At 34.7% G+C, this 21,607-nt stretch overlaps 1 protein-coding gene across 5 annotated transcripts in view; it reads left to right on the forward strand.

Moving 5' to 3' along the window:
• ATP9B (ATPase phospholipid transporting 9B) overlaps positions 1-21,607 on the forward strand; it is a 154,174-nt gene that overhangs the window by 38,766 nt on the left and 93,801 nt on the right. For 4 of the 5 annotated variants that reach the window (XM_085051714.1, XM_085051715.1, XM_085051718.1 and 1 more), the window contains 2 exons: positions 3,292-3,350; positions 9,543-9,594. The exons of the other annotated variant lie outside the window; for it this stretch is intronic. In XM_085051714.1, coding sequence (XP_084907840.1) covers positions 3,292-3,350; positions 9,543-9,594 — 111 coding nt within the window. The remainder of the gene's footprint in view (positions 1-3,291; positions 3,351-9,542; positions 9,595-21,607) is intronic. 5 annotated transcript variants of the gene reach the window in all.

A 21,607-nucleotide genomic window follows, 5' to 3' on the forward strand; every position in this document is an offset into this window, starting at 1 on the left:
GTCAGTCAAGAGTTTTGTGTTTATGGATTAGAGACAAGCACTATTGCTAACTCCACACACAGTACATCAAAAACAGTATTCAAGGTGCCATGGGTAAGATGTAAAAACAACTTTAAAAGGATTTGAAAATGTTGTTTTCAGAAGCGTCTGTTCTTTCATGAGTTGCACTCAGGTGGTGGAGACACTTTTTAATAAAAAGAAGCCTGGTTTATACCCACATTTTGTTTACTTAATTTCTTAATTTTTTGTGTGAAGTAGTTAGCACGTATGAGGTATTTATTAGTTTTCATATCATTGCAGTTCATTTAAACTGGCTTTATCTTAGGAGTGTAATGACTTACTACAGACACATTTCAGTGTTCCAGTTCTGTGTAATTTTATACGTTGCTTTAGGCGAAAGCCTTGTGCCTTTGTGGACTATAAAGTCTGGATGTGCAGCCACTTCTGACAGCTTTGGACTTTTTATTGGTAATTACACAGATGGTGAAGAGCATTTTGCTACAAAGATGTTTTTAGAGAAAAAATAGTTTGCAAAAATAATTTATGCAGTGAGTAACATTCAGTGTCTTTTTTTTCCAAAAGCATCTTCACTAAGATGTAGTATTGCATTATTTTAATGTTCTCTGAAATAGTATCTAATGAGTCTCATATTTGCTTGCCTAAAAGAAAGTGTTATGTGTTGACTTTTCAGAATTTTAAGTGACTTTTTAAATTACTGCCACATTTTACTGTTTAGATTTTAATGTAATATATCCTGCCATTCAAATTAATTGTCTAATTGTCCTGTATGTCACAGGCCTTTTCCTTATGTATGAGCATGTACAGGATGCTCTAACAAGACATGTTAGTGTATAATAAAGGAGTGTTCTGTTCTGTTATACTAAGCTGCCTAGAAAACAGTCTGATAAGGAAACTTTTAAATTCATAATGTGAAATTCCTGGTGTCTCTAGATTAAGTAGAGACAAAGGTGCAGTGTGAGTTCCTGTTGGTGTACTTGGCACCGAAAGTCTTTGCTTTATGTCTGCCTATGTCATGTTGCACATGAACATTCTACTTTCTCTTGTCCTCTCAGGCTTAGTGTCTTTTGATCTCTACGGTAGGTGCAGGTAGGGCCTGACTGTGCAAAATCTGATTGTTTAGGCTGATAAAATTGCCAGTAGTTGCATTGGGTTCGTACCTCTGAATAGTTTTGCTCGTACATGACTGTATAGGCGGTGTAGATCTGAGACCTGACATAGCTCATAGTAGAATTTTTGTGGCTGTTACTGCTATAATCAGGTGATTGACTGATAAAGTGATGAAAATTGTTAGCAGAAGAATGGAAAACAATATAGGAAATGCTATCCCATTGGTAAAGCTAACAGACAGAAAGCAAAGTAACATTACAGTATTTTTTCTGGTATATACTATTAATTTCTAGTCAAAATTTGGGAATTTTTAAGCAGGTAAGCAGACAAAATATGTTGATCTTATATCAGACTGTTCTTGTGGTGATGGAGCTTTAGTATTAGTTATTTAAAATTAAAAAAAAATTAAAAGCTTTTGATACATAGACACTAATTTAATTTCCATAGGTATCTCGAAATTCTTATAGAGAATTGCTGATGTCCTTGCTACAGCTTTTTATATCTTCTGAAGTCTTCTGCTACTTCCTCTCCCCTCAGAAATTTATCTGTTGAAGATAGGATTTGTCTATTTGACAGCAGAGGAGAGAAAGTGATTCTGGCAACTGAAAAATGGAGCTATTGTAAAAGGTCATTATCAGTGGCAAAGTCTGGCTTTCAGAAGTAACTTTGCAGACAGACCTAACAAAAATTGTGATTGTCCTGATAATTGTACATTTTAGAAGTGCTATTGTGATGAAAAAGGTATTAAATATTAGCCATATATCATAGGAATGCATCTATTAGTGACTGAATTAGACATAAAGCAACTATTACTTTGACATGAAATTTTAAAGAGCAAGTACTCAAAATAATTACTCATAATGTGAATCTTACAGCCTTTTACTAAATGTAAATATAAGGAATTTTGATCACTCTTTACTGAGAGTTGTAGTGAGAAGGTCTCATGGATTTGCATCCTACCGTAGATTTTTTTGCCATACTTAGTATAACTGAGATGTGACTGTGCATTGACAAATCTGCTACTCAGTATTTTTGATTGAACTTCAAACTCTTTCCAGCACATTCTGTGTTTTTGTGTGTCTTCTGTTCTAACTCACTCCACCAGTCATTTAGAACTGTACCACCTTACCATATTTTGACATACTTTCCATCTTATACCTGATGATCAGAGTCCTGCTGATTGGAATCATGATAGTATTTCTATTGAGAAAAGATCATACTTATGGAAGGTGTGTTTCAGCTCAGCAGACTATTTAAATATGTGTAGTTTTATATCCTCAGGGGCTTTTGGGTTTTGGTTGTTTTTAACTCAGGGAAGCAACTTTATTCTGGAGTTTTAGCAGGGACCTGGGACTAGAACAGATTTCTAATGAGATCAATGATAACATAATTTGGGCAGCAGCTTAACCTCTCTGTCTCAGTTTTTCAGTCCATCAGATAAGAGTGTTAAAAGTTAACAGTTTTACAAATATTAATACCCTACAGAACATATGGAAATTAAATTGGAAAATGTGCTGTGTATAGTTTTGAGTGAGTTGATCACAGCAGTTACTGAATGGGCAGCTTTGGAGAATGAAAAACTTTTATTTCAGGTTGTGATATTTTACTTTTCTAGACTTAAATTTTTTGGCACTTCTTTTGACTTCAGAGAGGTTTACCTCTTTTCTCTTGTAATTGCCAACTGTATCATACAGTGCCAATTACATCAGGAACTTCAGTGGTCAGACAAAGTCACCTGATAGTAACTGGGCTGAGAATAACAACTTCTGTGTGTGAGAATGCTCCTTGACTATAAACCTAACAATTCTTGAATTGTCAGACACAAAAGTGCCGTCTAGTAGATATGAAAGACACTGTTTTGCAATTTTATAACTTACTGATACTGTAGATCAGACTTGAGGCATCTCCCAAATTTTTTCCTCTAATACTTCTGCAATAGCTAGCTGGTTACAAAACTGTAATTTTTTTAATCACTGAGTTATTTATTCAAACAGATTAAATCTGTTTATCAATTTGTTCACCAGAGATCTGTTTTATATAAATTGTAACATTTTCACTAAGCAGTAGCATCTATAAATAACACTTGTATTCTGGGATTTATATTCTTGTTATTCTTTATTAATGTCTGCTTAAGTTGATTACATTTCTTCTCTTTTTTTTAAGGTAAAGTGCAAGTTAAGAGTTCAGACATACAAGTTGGAGACCTCATCATAGTGGAAAAGGTTGATACTTTTAAAATATATTTTAGAGACTAAAGATTATTAACATGCTAATTATCTTCTGAAGAAAAGTGTATCAAGGTACTTATCTGTGAAGTCCTAACTAGCTAGTATTTTAGTTCAAGCCCTATTTGAGAATCTTCAGGGAAGTCTATTTTAGAATTAATTATGTTGTAATTGAATGTATATATTTATATTTAATGAAGAGGTATATGCTTAAATCAGTCTTGTGAAGGGAACACAGTTACTGAATTAAATTCCCTGACATGTGCTGTGCTGAATGTTTTAAGCTGTCTTGTTACTTATACCTTCCTTCTGATGGTTGACTCAGTGTTTTTCTGTCTGAAACTTACAAGGATAAGCTTTATTTACATGTGTATATATATATTTATATATTTGTATTATCCAAATATAATATGTATCTAACTATATATATACATATATATATTTGAAGAATAAGAAAGTTTATGTATTTTTTAAATGGAGAAAAAGCTTTCCAGTTTGTTTGCTGTTGGTGAGTGAGAGCTGTGAATTCTTCTTTGCTGCATATTAACATTATAATAAAGATTGCTGCTAATTTCAGATGTCCTTTCTGGGCTACTAAGAAATTATTGTGACCTTAGAAGTCAAATTTGTTGTCAGAGGTAACTATTTTTGCTTAAATTAATTCTAGAAAGGTGACTCATTTTCTGGGTGTCTGCAAGTAATTCCCATCACATTTGTATTAGAGAGCTAATCCATTGAGATGCTGGAAGGAGGCACCTCAAGTCAAAGCTTTTATCTGCTTCTGCTTGTTTGGGAAAACTTCTGTTTCCTTCCTTCCTTCCTCCCTTCCTCTCTCCCTCCCACCCTCCCGCCCTCCCTCCCTTCTCTATTTCTTCTGTAGCTCGAAGTAAAAAACAATACACCCAAGTCTCATTTGGCTTGCTGTTCTCAGCTTAAATTGTATATATTTTCATGTAGTTTGCACCATTTCTTGCTTTTTTTCCTGTTCTTTTTTGTCCACTCTGTGTACCTTACAGCTTTTTGGGCCTGTCTGAGCAGCATGTACTAGGATGCGCAAGATAGGCACTGGAATGTTTGGCCTTTACATCTGTTCTGCCTTATACCTTGTTACATTAGCGTGCAGGTGGAATTGGCTTGCAGGTGCTTGCTTCTGCCTGTTCCAGAAATTCTAGTACACTGAGATCCTTGCTTTGACTTTTATTCAGGAACTTTTTTTGGCCTTCTTGAACTCTAAATCAGGAACTAATTATTTTAGAGTGTAGTGAAGACTCTAGTGTCTACTTAGGTAATATGCCTTTCCTGAAATTCACTGAGATTCATCTGTCTGTTGGATTATACTAGAATTTGGAGAACTGGAGTTACTTTGCGGATCAGTCTGTCATGTATGAGGTTGGTCATTAGCATTTATTTTAGTATTATTTGCAGTAGCTTAGCCCTCATATGTTGTGAGTACCTGAAGTTTTTAATGAAAAAGCATTGTGTTTAAGGATTTAGGGAAATAATGGGTAGTAGCTTTTTGATGAAGATTTTATTCAGGTATCTCAGTAAGATGCATATAATGGTTTGAATGTCAGCTGAATTCAGCTTCAAGCTCCCTACTGCCCCAGTGGAGCTGCTTTTTTTCCTTTTTACCTAGTTGGGGGTGCCTTCAGACGAATGAAATTAAATGTTTTCTGGTTCTGTTGAGAAGTGTATTTTGTTGGAGCAAGCAGTTTTCAATTTCAGAGTATGACTCTTAAGCCAAAGAACCAGCCAGGAGTGAAATGTTCAATTGCTCACTCTAATGGCAGAGGAACAAATTAACATTGTATTTGCCTGGTAGATGCATCAACAGCATTTCTGCAGTGAAAGTAATGACTCACTTGAGCTGGAAATCCATATGTTAACTAGTGACTGCATCACAAATACTGACAACTTAAGTGAAAGGCTTTTCTAGATTTAAACGTTGAACATCCTGTGATTGTCTTTTTTTTTAAATAGTACTAATTAATTTCAAAGTATTTCTTAAGTCACTTAAATAATGTGCATAGTGTTCCTAAATAAGACAATTGAAGGGATGAGTTGGTGAGTTCAGACATTGTTACTTAGACACTGTGCCTTATTGACTGTTGGAATATATTTTGGAGATGTGAAGAGGGCATAAAACTTAATAACACATTTGGTTAATAATAACTATACCTTTAGGGAACAATATTTAATAATAACAACACGTAATAGTGATTTAAAACATGAGAATAGTAATGCTTTGTCTTAAAACCTTGAGAGTTTTTCTTGGAGCTCCAATGATACGCAATTCTTTTCTTAATCTTGGGTGTAAAGTGAACTTAGTCCAGTATTTGCAAGAATTACAGTTGATGTTAACATGCAGTATCACACAGTGTGCAGGTCGAAGAAGACAACTGGGAAGTGCCTCTTCTATTTATAATTCAGAAGCAAGGAGGAGTATTTTAGTTAATGAGAAAAGTACATAGTTCGTTGCATGAATGGAGAAGAAAGGACAGTAAATGCAAAATTCCAAGGGTCTGTAGCTATGGGCATTTGAGGGGAACTGGAAGACTGACTGGGGAATGGGAAAAGTTTATGAAAATAACAATTTCATTATAAAAACAGAAGAAAAATATAAAAGTAATTTGAAAGCTATTAGAAGCAGTGTTTTTTAAGTGCATAGCCTGTGTCGCAGGGAAGTATAGATGTCTTTATGGGTTTTCTTGTTTACCAGACTGGCTGGTATTCCTGGTTGGCATAGAGTTACTCATGGGAACCGTGGAGCGGAGGAAGCACTTGCCTTGTATTGATCATTGCCTAGCTGTAGTTGGAGCTGTAGCACTGACTGTGTAACTCTGCAAACAATGAGATAAATGGAAGCCCTCCTGTTGTGGAGCTCTGATTCTGCCCAGATTTAAGAAAAACTTTGTATTCAAATAATTTTCATGACTTATATATTCAAATTTTAGTACATATCAATAAACATTTCTGGCATAATCTCCATGGTAATTGAGATTCTGTAGTTTTTTCATGGGTTTCTGAATGCTTGAAGTTGTATGTGTTGTCATTTTAACTTGTTCTACTTTGATAAATATGACATGAGAGGGCTAACATGATTGACATACTGCTGCTGTTCGACTGTGACAATGTACAACAGAATTTAATTTTCTCCATAATGAGATGTTAAAGATTTTTTAGTATACTTGCCATCTGTTTCTTTGTAGTTACTCTTTTATAGTGACTTGGTATGTATCTGCAGGGCTATCTTTGCTCTCCAGTGTCAGTAATAGTGGCAATGTTTTTTGGTACCTAGTACTCCTACAGTATCTTTCTACCCACTTCCAAAATATGAAAAACCTGATTAAAAAAATAAGATGTCAATTTTAAATAATGTAAAGACTGGTCAGTCTCTAGCCTTCCCTCCGTGGTAGGATACATTCAGATATGTTTGTGCAGAAAAACCTACATTATTTTGCAGGAAAGAAAATGAGCAAGAATACACAAGAAGGCCAAATCAATATGCCTTTTTTGTATTAAAATGACAAAATATTCACATGACTAATTTGATCACAGTCTATAACTTTCTTATGGGGGGCAGAGGGGGAGGAGTTGCTGATCTCTGGTGATTAGCGACAGAAGGAAATGGAATCACAAGGGCATGCAGTGACTATAAAAGGAGTAACAGCTTTAAATTGAAAAAGGGTAGATATAGATTAGATAGTAGCCAGAAATTCTTCGCTGTGGGGATGGTGAGACGCTGGAACGGGTTGCCCAGAGAAGCTGGATTCCCTGTCCCTGGAAGTGTTCAAGGTCAGGCTAGATGGGGCTTTGGGCAATCTGGTCTAGTGAAAGGTGTTCCTGCCCATGGCAGAAGGTTGGAACAAGGTGATCTTTAAGGTCCCGTCCAACACAAACCATTCTGTGATTCTATGAATGGAGGGGAAGTTCTGGGAAAAGGCTTGTCAATGAGGGGCTGGTTGGTCACTGGAACAGGATTCCCGGAGAAGTGGTCATGGCACCAAGCCTGTTTGAGTTCAAGGACTGTCTGGATGTTGCTCTTAGTCAAATGGTAATCTTAGGTAATCCTTAAAGCGGCACAGAGTTGGCCTCTGTGATCCTTATGGGTCCCTTCCAACTTCAGATTTTCTACGATTGTGGCCAGTTTTGTCAGGGATAAAGTATCTGAATCTTCAATACTGTGTGCCAGGTGAATGTTTCATTTACTGAACGTGTAAGGTGTCCTCTGTGGAAGTTCGTAGTGACTTGTAGATACCTCATTTGTATTATTAGAACTTCTATTTAATTCAGTCTTAGATCATTTAACTGTTATTTTTGCAAAATTTTTGAATGTTGGTCAAGTGGTTTGGCTTGTTTACATGTACCTGGAAGTTTGTAGGCATGAAGTCCGTAACCTGAAACTTGTGTAATAGATTTATGTCAGAGCTGGCAGAGAAGCTGCAAAAATGTATAGCTAATCTATATCAAGACTGGATATCTGTTTAATTGTTATTGTCATTTAAGGATGGAATTATTTAATTTTGAAGTTGCCTTTTCCTTTTTCTCTTTTTTCCTTCCAATAGGTGTATAATAATAGAGTTTAAGGTTAATCTTTTTACTGCATTTTTTTTTGCAAATTTGAATGAGATCTTCCCAGTTGAATATGGGCTCATGATGGATAATGAATTTCACTACATCCTTAAGTATTAGCTTTTATAAGGCAAGATTCAAAAAAATGCTGTCCTAGTTACAGACGAGCAACCTCTTCAAGATCAATACTGTTGGCATAGAAGCAAGTGAATTTTATTTTTAAAAGCACAAAGAGTTAAAATGAAAATTGCTGTAAATCAGGAAATATTAATGCATGAAAATGTATAATTTTAAGTTATGCAGAGGGTTTTTTGCTACCTGTGTGGAATTTTTAGGTAAACTGAAACATGCATCTATTTTCTAGTGTTTGCCAACTTCCTTATTTTCCAAGCTTCATCTTTGCTTATGATGGTAGCCTTCTCTGTAGACCTTTATGGCCCCTCTTTACTGAACTTCTCATAGAGAATACAGTTGCAGTTGCTTCCAAGTGCCATTTCTGAATTGGTGTCTCTGAGAGTATCTTACAGGGAGTGGTGAGAGGTACCCATCTCCCTGTGATTTAGAGAGTGTGCATCATCTGTTTTTTGGAAGCTAAGCCTATATAACACATAGTGTGTCAGTTGACTCTGGCAGATCTCTTCAGATCACATTATTCCAAATGGCACTGTTGTAGCTGCATGCTGGTCTTGGGAAGGTTTCTTTGGATTAATGGAAAACTACTTTTTTTCCTTCTTAGTCCTGTGTCTCTTTTAGATTTTGATATGTTGGTTATTTTTGATTTCTCTGGTTTTTCTTTCTTACACCCTATATTGGTAACGTGTAACTGGTGCTGGTAGATGCCTTAGGAACAAGTGGGGAGAGAGCTAAGGATCTGGGTAGTCCTGTAGCAGATAGCATGTGTGTGGGAGGGTGGTATTGTTCATTTTGTTTAACCTGTGAAAGCTTAGATTGGCCTTCCTGTGATCAACAAGTAATTGAAAACATGATTTGATCAAGTAGTTCTGTGCTGGAAAGGGAAATGGCAGAACAGGTGTGCAGATGCATCTGACTGTGCATATGGTTCTATGTCTTAGATAGTTAGGGAGAAATTCTGTTCATTTTACATATGTGGAATAGGAAAATGCTGTTCCCTAATTTGCTGTTTCCCTTGTGTGTGTTGGAAGAGGGGAGAATGCTTGGTATACATGTTTGCAACTTGAGTGCCAAGATAGATATTTTAAATTTACCCATTTTTTTCCTATTATGTATGCTAACTGAATGTCAGAATTTTGCTCAGTGACATTATGTTTAAAGATATTTTAATTAGATATTTATGTTCTTGAAGTACTATTTTAAGTCAAGAAAATGTTAGTCTGTTCTTCAGGTATTTATGATTCACTTATAAAAAATATCTGAAAGGATTAGCTGTTGTTTGCTTATTGTATAACTTTTTGAAAATATTGATTTCTGAATTGCAAGTGCTGAATGTAAAGTACTGTGAGAAATCCTATTTTAATTGAGTTTCAATCCAAGTGTGACCTTTTGGTGATAGATCTTACTGGACTTTTGATTGGAATTCACTTTTCACTTTTTTTCTTACTTACAAAAAATACACCTTTTTTTTCCTTGTCCTCTCAGAATCAACGAATCCCATCTGACATGGTGTTTCTTAGAACCTCGGAAAAAACTGGTATGTTTTGACAATTCACACTGGTTGCATGATAAGTTGGTGTTTGTGGTAAAATTTTAGATTGTGCATTGTGACCAATTTGAAATGGTTAAATAGACTGATGAAGCTCTACCACCATTACATTAATGGGAGAGAGTCCATACCTGACAAACACAGTATGCTTGGACTGTAAACCAGGAGTAATCTTACTGTGAACATGAGATTTCTATAGATATGTTTCTCTACATAAATGATTTTTATGAACTGCTTCAACAAAAGGTTTAAATATTAAAAATACTGAAAATATTTAGCAAACACATTTAAAAGAGTGTATTTGATTAGTATGATTTCACAGTATTTTAAATTATTCACAACTAATTATTGTCTTGCAACATACATTTAGATATCAACTGATTTTATTTCAGGTATTAAATTGAACAGAACTAAAATGTGAACCTACTAATATGTGTTTAAAATAATTATTTTTGAAAAATTTATTGCAATGGTCTAAAATCATGAACTAACTTTCTTGGGGTTTTTTACTTCAAAATAATACTGCCTTTTTGGTCAGACAAAAAAACCCTCAGGAATTTTCTTGAGTGAGAGAAAGAAAAGTACTTGTTAGCTCTATTTCCCTTCACATGGTGATAGGGGAGTACTCTTAATCTTTGAGAAACAAATATCTCCTTTATAAGAACCCTATAAATTATAGGTGTTTTGTAAAGTTTAGAAATTACTACTGGATGCCCCTGTGTATAACTCAAATGAGTTTTCCTCCTTTATATTACCATTTATCTTCAGATCCTGAAGAACTGTCTAGTGTTTGGCAGACAGCACTAAATTTCACAAAGCTAATAGCTGTGATATTGGTAAGCCCTGTATTAGTGGCACATAGTATTTCACTGTGCCACTGGAGTTCTATCATATATTTCAGATAAAAGCCTAAATTTGTAGAGATCATTTGAAAGAGAAGACAAAAATATTTCTGTTAGCCTACGGAACTCTGGTAGAGCTATATATTTGCTAAAAGAAGAAATTGCTGTACAGTTATGTGTCGTGCTAATGCTGATTATATGCAGTGATCATCTATAACTGGCCTGGACTGACAAAGTCTCCTAGTGGTATTATATAAGCTCCATCTTTGTTAACCACTTAATGGTTCCAGATACAGGGGCTTTTCATTTCATTCTTTCTCGGTATCACAGTTTATTAAAAAACCTAATTTTCTGTAAACAAGCAACAGGTTAACTAGTTTTATTGGTGTTGCACTTTTTAAGAAACCAAACAAGAAAACAAAGCCACACAAAAATAATTTCCTCAGCTTCAAGCATATGGTGGTAATTGTTTTTTGACTAAAGAGTGAACACTTACATCTGTAATCGTTTCTTCCTGATGTTGCAGTTTTGACTGATTTATGCTTTAATTTATAGTTGACACTTTTAAGTGCTTTGTGAAACAGTTTTTGCATGGTTTTATGTTCTATATGTAATTTTATCTTCTGTGCAATAAAGCAGTTTAACTATAGCTTCTTACTATAAATCTATAAAGAGAAAAGTGGAGAGTTTGAACTAATCTTAAAATCCTGTCCTCCTTGTAAGCTTCTTTTGGGGTAAAGTACTATTTTCCAGCTTCAATATTTACATTACATATTAACGTAGTCTGCAGCACTGCAATATCCTATATCTTCACTCCAAAAAAGATGCAGTTTGAGTTATAAATGGGTGGTCTACAAAGTTCATCCTAAAACTCACCCCCCCACTGCACTTTTAAAAATTATTTTTCACTAATGCACTAAAAAAATAGATTTCTGAAATACTTTTAACTGCATTTAGTAGTAGCTGCATTTTGGGGTATCAAGCTTATTTTGATGAAATTAATTCGTTAGCAGATGTATTTTCCCCTTTCTTTATCAAATGCCTTGTCTTTTAGCTAGAATGATCTCTTCAAAGATCTGATATCGTATAATAACTTGATGTTAATTGTGTGTCTGTATCTAATTTCTAGGATTCCTATGTTTTTTAATTAGACTTTTACGGAAGTTAGAGTCTAAAGGCTCATATAGGTGGGATTTTCTTTTGTATTCATGTGACAGTCTGTAACATTCGTATTCCACTCTTTCAGGAATGGAGGTGGATAGGTGACTGTTCGTATTTTGAGTTAGGATTACTTCCCAGGGGGATGGAGCAGTTGGAAATCACTCCTCAGATGTGAATTCTTTGCTGCTGTCAGGCTCTCTGTATAACAGAGGTTTCCAAAAGATTTTCATTGACTTCCAAAATAAATAGAAATAATTTTTAAAAATTAAGCATGAAAATCTTACGGAAGGGTACATTTGAGTTTTATATATTTGAAAAGGTAGGAGGGAGTTAGTTATGGCTGAATCTTGGTTTTACTCATTATATATGGCAGAACTGAAAAGCAATTTGGATGATTTGTCCCATTTTTTGGCCTTCCACCAAATTGAAGAAAATGCTCATGCTGAGCTGGCTGCAAAAGATGCTTTAAAGGTTATTTTCCTTTTCTGTATAAGCAGGCAGCATGTCAAAAACAACTGACTACCTTAGTGTAAAGCTATTATACAAATGTAGGCAAATCTCTCTTACACCAACACAAAGCTCTCTTGTGAAATTAAACTAGATCTTAAGTGGCCCTTAACAAAACTTTCAGGATCATTTTTAATTTATTTGGCATGTTCTCTGCATTTCATTTGTCTATATGGCATCTCAATCAAAAATCAAAGGCTAGGCAGGGCATTCCAGAGACCATCATATAACTTTGTAATTATCCACAGCAACTGCCTACTGAAGCGTGTGTTAATAACTTCATTGTGGAGGTATCAAAGATACTGTGTATGTAAAATACAAGGAAAATTTCAAAGATACACTCTTTCCTTCTCTGAGCTGCAGTCCTTGCACTCCACATTGACTGTGTCTTGGTGTAGTGGTTTCTGATCCAGGTCAGGTGTTCCTATGCTAGCACATCCTCTGACATGAATTGGGTCTGGTCCTTCCTGAAAATCTGGTGCATGTGTTTGTAAGACTTGGTGTTTCTGGAATATTTGTACTCTTTTTACTTTCAAACATGAAATTCTGAGAGGAACACAAACTTTATAGGGTAGCTACAAAGTGTCAAAAAAGAATGAATGAAGCCTAATCTTTTTCCAGACAGGCTTTTTATTTACATGCCTCTAATAACCTCTGATTCTTATTATCCATGGTGAAAAGCTGGCATATGCAGTGGCTGGTTCTGAGCTAAGCAAATGTTGATTTCAGCTATCAGTTTTGTTAGGTCCTAGAACAGATGACTGTTGGAGGTAGTAGCTTAGCTTTTCTTTTGTTCATATTTTGTTCTTTCATCCTCTATTGTTTCACAAAAATTGAAGGAACTTCCTAACTTTGCCATACTTGGCCACAAGTGAAAAGTTACTGGGAGAAAGATGGCGTGGAAGAATACCATGAATACCAGAATTCCATGTACAGATTGATTGTGCATGGAATTTGGGCTAAAGAGATTGTTTGCTAAAGTCTGCAGCTGGAATAGCCAATGTGTAACTAAGGTTAGGGCTTGTGATGTGCTCCATGGACTGCAAAGAATTGTTTCTATTCTGTACCACTGCTAACTACTCAGGCCTATGACAGACTAATCACAGTGTTGGTAGGATAATAGCTTTGATTTATCTTAGTTAAACCCTTCTTTTTGTTCCTGAGGTCCTCTTTGTCACAGATAATTCTTTGTGATGGTATGAAAAGTAAAGCTGGATTTTCTCTTCAGCCTTTTGTGATGAAAGTGAACTTCCAAAGGGTGAACAGGAAGTGGTTTTACTGGTCTCCTTGAGCTTTCCTGACCATAGTATTTGAACCTGGCATGTCTTATGCATGGAGTTAAATTTTTTGGTAGACTCTTGATTCCATGTAGAGTAACAGCGACTACTTCTGGAAAAGTAGTATTTTTTTCAAGAGAGAGAGTACTGCATTAAAATATTTCTCATTTAACAAATTTGTAAAAGTTTGTCCAAAAAAAGTAAATGTAGAAGTCTGGTAAAATCAGGTCACAAATTTATTTTAATACCTCAGCTGCTGTAAACTTTTCATTAACTACCAAATTGACAAAAGAAGTTTTTGTTTTGGTTTGGTTTTTTATTGTTAAAGGTGATACCCTTGAGAGAGCAACTCCTAGTGGCTGATCAGTTCCACTGCTGTCAAGTATGCTGTCATGCAAAGGTTTTTCTCATAAACCAATTTTTTTAGTGTTTGTCCTTAAATATAGTACATAATAATTTACTGGTGTGGACATTTCAAAACACTGTTTGTATACTACTACAGCTGTGCAATGCGAGTAGTAGGGAAATGGAAAATAATTTAAAAATTCTAGCAATCCTTTGTGAAGAAGGATTTGTGAAGAACCCTTTAGTTCTTTGCAAGTTAATGTAGGTTGCATTAATGCATTAATACATTAGTACAGTTGCTACATCTGTGTTTTTCAGGCCACTGTTATATTGTTCTTGTCCATTTCTCCAGCCTGTCAAGGTCCCCTTGGACATTCCTGATTGCATAGATCAGTGTCTTGAATTCCACTTATGAAACTATTAAAAAATGGTGTATTTACTCAGGCATAAAATACTGGTTGCAAACATGTTTATACTTTGCAGAATTGTAACAAAAAGAGTAATCTCACTTGCATTAAAATTTGTAGTTAAGAGTTTTCAGGATTCTTTACTTGTAATTACTTTAACAACAGTGGTGTAAGTAAAATGTGGGAATAAAACAGGAAAATAATTTTTGATTTGAGGCTTTGTAGCAATTCATTTCTGTAGCAATATGACTCTCAGATGTGATTTTTATTTTAAATGCTAACCATTTTACTGGCATAAACTCTGCAATGCAAGTACAGCCTTAAGTAATCACTCATATAATTTGATTTTCTGTTGGAAGGAGCCATGAGTTAACCAGTAAAGGCGTGCTCCAGAGTCCACCATCTCAAACTACGTCTGCTAACTAAAAAAGGTTTTTTGAAAATTACGAATTTTTAAATGTTTCTATACAAAAAGGGAGCATTGTGCCAGCAAATACATTTTACTTGTTTAAAAGATCTAGTTTTGTAGATCTTAAAGATCAAATATTAGTAGAACATTTATGCCAAATGGAACTGTAAACTCACTGCGAGGAAAATATAATCAACGTGATGCTAGTACTATCTATTCATTCTGGACAGTTAGAAGTAAGTGTTCTACAAATAACTTAATTGTCTGGGCCTTAGTCTATTCTGGAACTTCAGATACTTGAAAATCAAACCAGAGGAGAAAATGTCAGTTTGGAATTCAGTTGTGCAGCTGATGTCACTTTTTATCTCTTCATAAAATCAGCTATGGCAGAATAATAAGGCTGAAGGAGTTGCATTTGTCACACATTCTGGAATTTTCTATTATGTTGAGCAAACAAGTGTTCTAAAACCTACCTGTCTGGAAACTAAAATGCTTTGAAAATCTATTGCTATAGAGAATGATAAATGACTAGAGTTAAGTTTTGCACATACGGCCAGATAAAAGTTTATCTTCAGGGCGTGAGTAGCTGCCAACAATCTGTCCAAACTACTTTAATCTGTTTCTCTACTTCAGTTCCTATTCTGGTTTTAGCATTTGATTTAACTCGGCCTTGAAATGTTTTGGTATTTGCTTTAAGTCACTGAGTAATAATGATTTGATGTGATCAACTACTTGTTTAAGATATAGTCAGATAATATGAATGTTATGTGGTGGAAGGAGGTGGTCTCAGCAAGCATTAGGCTCCTAATAATATTGTACTCTCTCTATTAGAAATGTAAAATTACGCAGTAAAATATTATTAGAAGACACAGTGGTATATATCATTCCCTAATTACTTTCTTTTATTTTTTGTGCATACTAGTCTGACTAGCACAGTCCGCAAGTTTCATTAGATTTGCAGCAAAATAAGCATTAACAAATAAATACTTGAATATTTATTTATTTCTTGTATTTAAAAAAAAAGACTAGTGAGAGTTGAGAAAATTGATCTGCAAGGAGACTGTATTGTGTTAGGCATAAATTAGTTTGTTCCATTTGCTAGTGATAATGCATTTCCCCAGAAATTTGAGGGGATTTGGTGGCTTGGCTGGAGTAACAGTCTGAATATCCCAAAATCCCAAACAATTCTCCCAGTTTGGGAAACAATGTAGGGACACTGAAGGTGAGAATCATCAAAGGGGATCCCAGAGGCAGGGCAAGTCAGGCAAAAAACTCTATGGTTATTAAGAACTGATAGACTTGTTGGTATGTTGTCAAAGGCTTTGAAAATAAAAAACCAAAATTACTCTTGGAAAAGCAAGGTTCAAGAATTCTTTGTGCAGAAGCAATTTATAATATATTGCCTGTAAAGTATCTGTTCATAAGAGTGATACCATGCATTATGTTTAGGGGCTTTTTTAAGATATTACCACATTTTGCTTCTTTTAGATTATTGAATTTGGGGTGTTTTTATTTTCTTATCTTACCTGAGGGCTCTGCTGGGCAATCTGCTGGTATTACCTTGGTTTTTTGAAGTAATGGGAACAAGTCTCTTGGTGGGCATCATCTTTATTCTGAAAGAGGAATTTCTGCATAACCTACAAAATTCTAATTATTAGGTCTAATGAGGTGCAATCTTGCAGTAGATTCAGAGTTGTCTCACTAAAACTTTAGAAATTATCCTCAAATCTATCTTAATGCATTTATGAGGAAAGGATGGCTTGCACATGCTAATTTGATGACTTTCATGTGGGGCTTGAGGTGTGTGTCTTGCTGGAGCTGGAATGGAAGCTTGTGTAGACTTGAATTACCTTAGTCCAGCAACTCTCTTTCCAGTGGTAGAAAACCTAACGTGGAGCAGTTTGTCTTGTAAGGAATACCCAGCTGAGGACAGTACTGGGTTTTCTATGCAAGTCTTGTGGCCCGTGTTGCTATGCTGTCACTGCTGTTGGTATATATAAAGGCTAAATGCAATTTAGCTCAAATATTTAACTTTTTCAGCTACAGTTTCTGTGTAACTTTACACGGCCTTCCTCTGTCCATCAAGTAGAAAGAAGTGGGAAAAATCTGAAATCCTCTGCTTTTTGCTTTAATGAAGTCCAGTCTTAAATCTTAATAGCTGGGTCTGTTGTTTCTCCCCAGTTACCAAACAGTAAAGGAGAGTGTGCTTTTACCCACTAAATTTTAACTAAAAATTTATCCTCTTGTTTTTCACATGCCTATTGTAACCTGATGGTTTTGTCAACTACTTTGACTTGTACTTTCTGTGTTTAAGCTTTATCTGGTACCAAGGCTTTTATTCCTGCTCCTCCTAATTTAGGTAATGAAATGTCCTTCAAATTGATTGTTATTGGTGCTGCTAAAATCTTTGAGGCAAAATGTGCTCTCATTGGATTCTGGTATATTTGGCCATATGCTTTTCTCAACCTCCTCTGTTTGTGAGCTCTGCTTTCATCCAAAGAGGAAATGCTCCTTAAGTCTTCTATAAGCACTCTTCTTTGAGGTATATATGTATTTTTTGTATTACTAGGCTTTAGAAATATGTAAGTACATTAGGGAGGTTGATGGGGACAGTGAGTTCTGCTGTGCTGCCAGAGCTCTCAAATCATGGAGCTCTTTTGTCAGTCTTCTTATTTTGTCTGAAAAGTGACAAGTTTTTTAGTGTTCTAAGCATTGTCTATGGCAGACTTTTTGATTTAGTCATTACTCTGAAGACGTAAATAATGCACAGTATCTTTTTTCTGTATTGCTGGGTTTCTGCAAAACAAGATTGCTAGTATGCATCAGAAGAATAATGGAGCAAAGTGGTGCATCAAATCCTATTAAATGGAAAAGATTAATGTTTTTGAGTAGCCTTCTATGTAGCTCAAAATAATATAAATCAGTAAGCTAAAATTTGAGAGTGTGAATATGAATGTAGATTTTTTTTAAACTTGGAACATTGTTTACTATATCTGCGAATTCCATAATGTTTTAATAGAGATAAAAATTCCTAAAGCATACTGAATCAATACAGCAATTCAAAAAAGATGCAATGTGATCAAGCTTGGATTAAAAAAGTCTGAGTTCTTGTCAATAAAGAGCTGTGATGAGTTTAAGGGTATCATATTGACCCTGTATTAATACATGGTATCCTATAAGACCATCAGTTGATTGTTTAGAATGTAAATGAAACTGTTGATGGATCCAGTGACTGATGGCTTAAATTCCAATTAATCAATTGCTTCATCGGTTTCTTAATTCAGATCAAATATCTCAAGTACACACAGTTCTTCCCTGGTCTTAAGAGAAATTACTGCTTTTAAACTAATTTAATCAGTCTTCTATAATGTGCATCCTATGGAACAGCATTGTAGCTTAAATATTTGGGATATTTCAGGTGTCTTGGGGTTTTGTTCCTCCTTAGAAGATATCATAAATGAAAGCTTCTTGTTAGAGTAGTAAATGAAACTCTGTACTCCAATATGTCATCTTGGTGCTGATATACGTCTTGTCATCAGTTTAAAATTTTCATGCACATAGTCAAGTAATATTAATTATTTAAAAATTAAGTTGCTTGTAAATGATCTGGTGTTAGGTGTGCAAAGTCAAAGTCTGTTTTTCTTTTGCTGGATACATTCTAGTAACCCTTCTCTTTCAATGTTTTTTGCTTAAAGCAGGAAGGCAGGTAATATTGCCAGAAAATATAAAGCTGTTTATGACATCGCAGTTCTACATGCCCTGTTTCCCACTGACCCATCAATTAATTCATCAACACTTGACACAAGCTCTTCACTCTGACACTTATACCAGTTGATCTTAATTTGATTGCCGTTAAAACCTTCCTTTCCTGACAACTGTTGTCAATTATACAAAATAAAATCAAGTATTCATAAGTAGGCTGTAACAGGATATAGGCAGACAGATTTAATAATTCAGTTTTGCTGAGGCTTGAAAGGCATTAGTTGTAGCTGTTGTTCTCATTTGTAAAAAATTAATTGGATACAGCTCTTGAGAGAGAAGGCAGACATAATTTTATTTATTTAGATTTGACAGAGAAGAACCCAGACATGTAGTGATGGTTTGGCATTATCTCTGTTTAAGAATAACTGACAGGAGTTCTTATCAGTTACATATTATAGAAAGTAATTTAGTTTTATGATTTTTTTATTTTAGCCTAATTTAAGAACATACATTCTACAGTTGCTTTTTGACAATATCTGTAATGGAGTGTGGAATTCAACCCTGCATTTATGCAGAGAAACAATACCTTTTGAAGAGTGGGGTGCCTGGTCTTCATTATGCTTATAAAAGATGCATATTCCTGTATATCTGCTATATACAACTAAATTATAGTTGCTTCCCTCAGATGCATCTTCATCACAGTATAACGTTATGTTAACATGTTATGTTAAAATGTGTGTTATGGCATATTTGAATTATACCTCTAAGTTCACTTTAATGCTTATTGGCAAGTCGACTTTTTAAGCTTGCCAATAATTGACAAAAAAATTGCAAACAGAAATCTGTTGACTTCAATGTTTTCTGAGAGAACATTAAACACAGTTTTCAGAACTTTGTGTTGATTGACTTCTATTGAATTTAATGAATTTAATGAAATTCTATTGAATTTAATGAAGATTCACTATTCTTCTTTGTGTACACTAATGTTTGTAACAAATAACCGTGTGTGGGTTGACTGGTAAGGCTCTGTGGAAGGGATTTGAAAACACTTGTGAAATCCAAAAATGGAAATATTTTTAAAAATAATTTCACTTGTAAAATGCTGAATAAATAGGTGTAGTTGCAGACAAGATTTAAGTGATTGCTCAAACCAAGAGCAGAAAAAGGGAAGGAAAGAAGTGTGGAACTCCTTTTATAATGTGTCATTTACTTTGTCACTTTTTAATGCTAGTCAGAATAAGTTATTCCTCGGTGGGGTCTTTTTTGCTGAATTGAGAATCCTCTTGTGTCCCATCTCATGACTTAGAGCTGCTTTCTCAGGCTCCTCTTCCAGGCCAGGCGCTGAGAAATGAAAATTTAGTTTTGGATACAAGACAAGTGGGATAGTTTAGTTTGTTATGGCAAGAAAATCATCTTAATTTTTCATGTTGCTATTCGTGAAGAAACGTGGCCAGTCCTGGCAAGCAAGTATTACCATATTTTAGCCTTAAGTATTAGCATATTTTCCAACCTTTTCTTTGTGGAAACAAAGCCAGTTTCAGACTTCATGATCAAGAAGGAAGCAGGGAGGAAGCTTCCTTTTCATCATGCCACTCTACCTAAACTTTTTCCTTGCCATTTTCAGTCTGATTTGCAGGGAATTTCCATGAGTTGGTGCATGCATTTTGAGGTATTTAGACTCATTTATCCATCTAGGATTATTCAAGAGTATTACTGCCATACTTGTATAATTGGTAGGACATTCTGTGTCTGTCTGGTTATTTAAGGGCACTATCAGGCTACTAAGAATAGTTTAGTAGTAGACTACAACAGAAGAGCCTCTGCCTAAAGCATCTCTGAAAGAAAAATGTCTGTGATACGCAGGAATGTACATAATGTAACACAGGAGATGCTACAATTAACACACAGTTTCATTTCTGCAGCAAACTAAATCAACTTCTCTAGGGCAGTTGAGATTTTCTTTCCACACATATTTCAAATATTAAATCTTAACATAATTAAGATAACATATACTTTTTTTCATTACAGCTTTCCGTGGAAATCAAGTGATGCGATTTTACATAGAATAAATTATTTTCCTTTTGTGAAGTAATTGCTTTTAGTCTTTCAATACTGACATTTTGGGTTTCTTATGTTAAATACACTTTCTATAAAAACTGTTTCTTAAACAGGCTGAATATTAAGCTAATTGTTTTAAGGAGAAATTATCCATCTTTCTGCTTAACAGAACCAACATTTCCAAATCAAAACAGAAACAAGTAATTTAATTAATACACAGCAAATTTTCTTTTCTGAGTGACTTTCTTAATAAACCTTGCAAGCTAGAATACATTTAAGAAAATGTAACATCCCAAGTAATAGCTTGCTTTCGGAAGCCTATTTCAAAAACTGTATTATATACTCTGAAATATGTATATAAAAATAAAGTTGAAGTGTTTGATAGTAGTTTGAATGTATAAGGTTCATATACGTTACTATAATTTCAGGAATTTCATGATATCCACATATAAAGAAATTAATACATGAAATATGATCAGCAAGTTCGGTAGAATAAAAAACTAGATTGGGCTTTCTGATGATGATGCATTGTATGAATTAAGAAAAAGCCTATTATATAATTGTGTTTTACTTGATTAAGGAGCTTCTCTTCCTGGATTGGGAGGAATTTTTTTCCTCTTTCTTTTTTTTTTTTTTTTTCTCTCCGTCACTTTTTTTAAAGTTTAAGATGAAAATATAACCAGCATTTTCAAAGGATGACCTGTATGTAGTTTGAGAATTTTTGTTCAGGGTCCTTTTTTTCAGGACTCCTAGAGGCAGGTAGGACACTGATACATGTGTACATCGACACCATTCCCAGAAGCCTTTGATTTGTACATGTCCTGCAGGTATGTTTTGATTGAAGCCTTAAGTCCAGCACACACTGAGTGACTAGAATTCTTCCTGCTTACTCTGTATTAACAGTACCTTTGTTTGAAAGATCAAGGCCAGGCATATCATGGCCCTAGATTAGTGCCATCATAGATGAGCTGTTTTATCTCTATTTGAAAACACCATAAACATTATTTTTCTTCAATATTCTATTAGCACATAAAATAGCTTTAGAAGAAGGTATTTTTATCCATAATATCTCAAATAAACATAAGTAAGATGTCTGTTAATTATCTGTGTATCCTTATAACATGAAGTTACATACATGTTATTTCAATAACCTAGTTATTTCAAGTTCTTAGAATTATTTTCATCCTTTGTATTCAGGTGCACTTTTTCCTTGGAAAAGCAGCCTTAAAATTAAAGTAAATTCTGGTCAGGAGTCAAATAATTGAGCTCTTGCTAAACCACCAAAACAGAATT

The sequence above is a fragment of the Lichenostomus cassidix genome, chromosome 2 (assembly GCF_008360975.1).
Source record: "Lichenostomus cassidix isolate B80296 chromosome 2, HeHo_3.0, whole genome shotgun sequence".
Classification (NCBI taxonomy): domain Eukaryota; kingdom Metazoa; phylum Chordata; class Aves; order Passeriformes; family Meliphagidae; genus Lichenostomus; species Lichenostomus cassidix.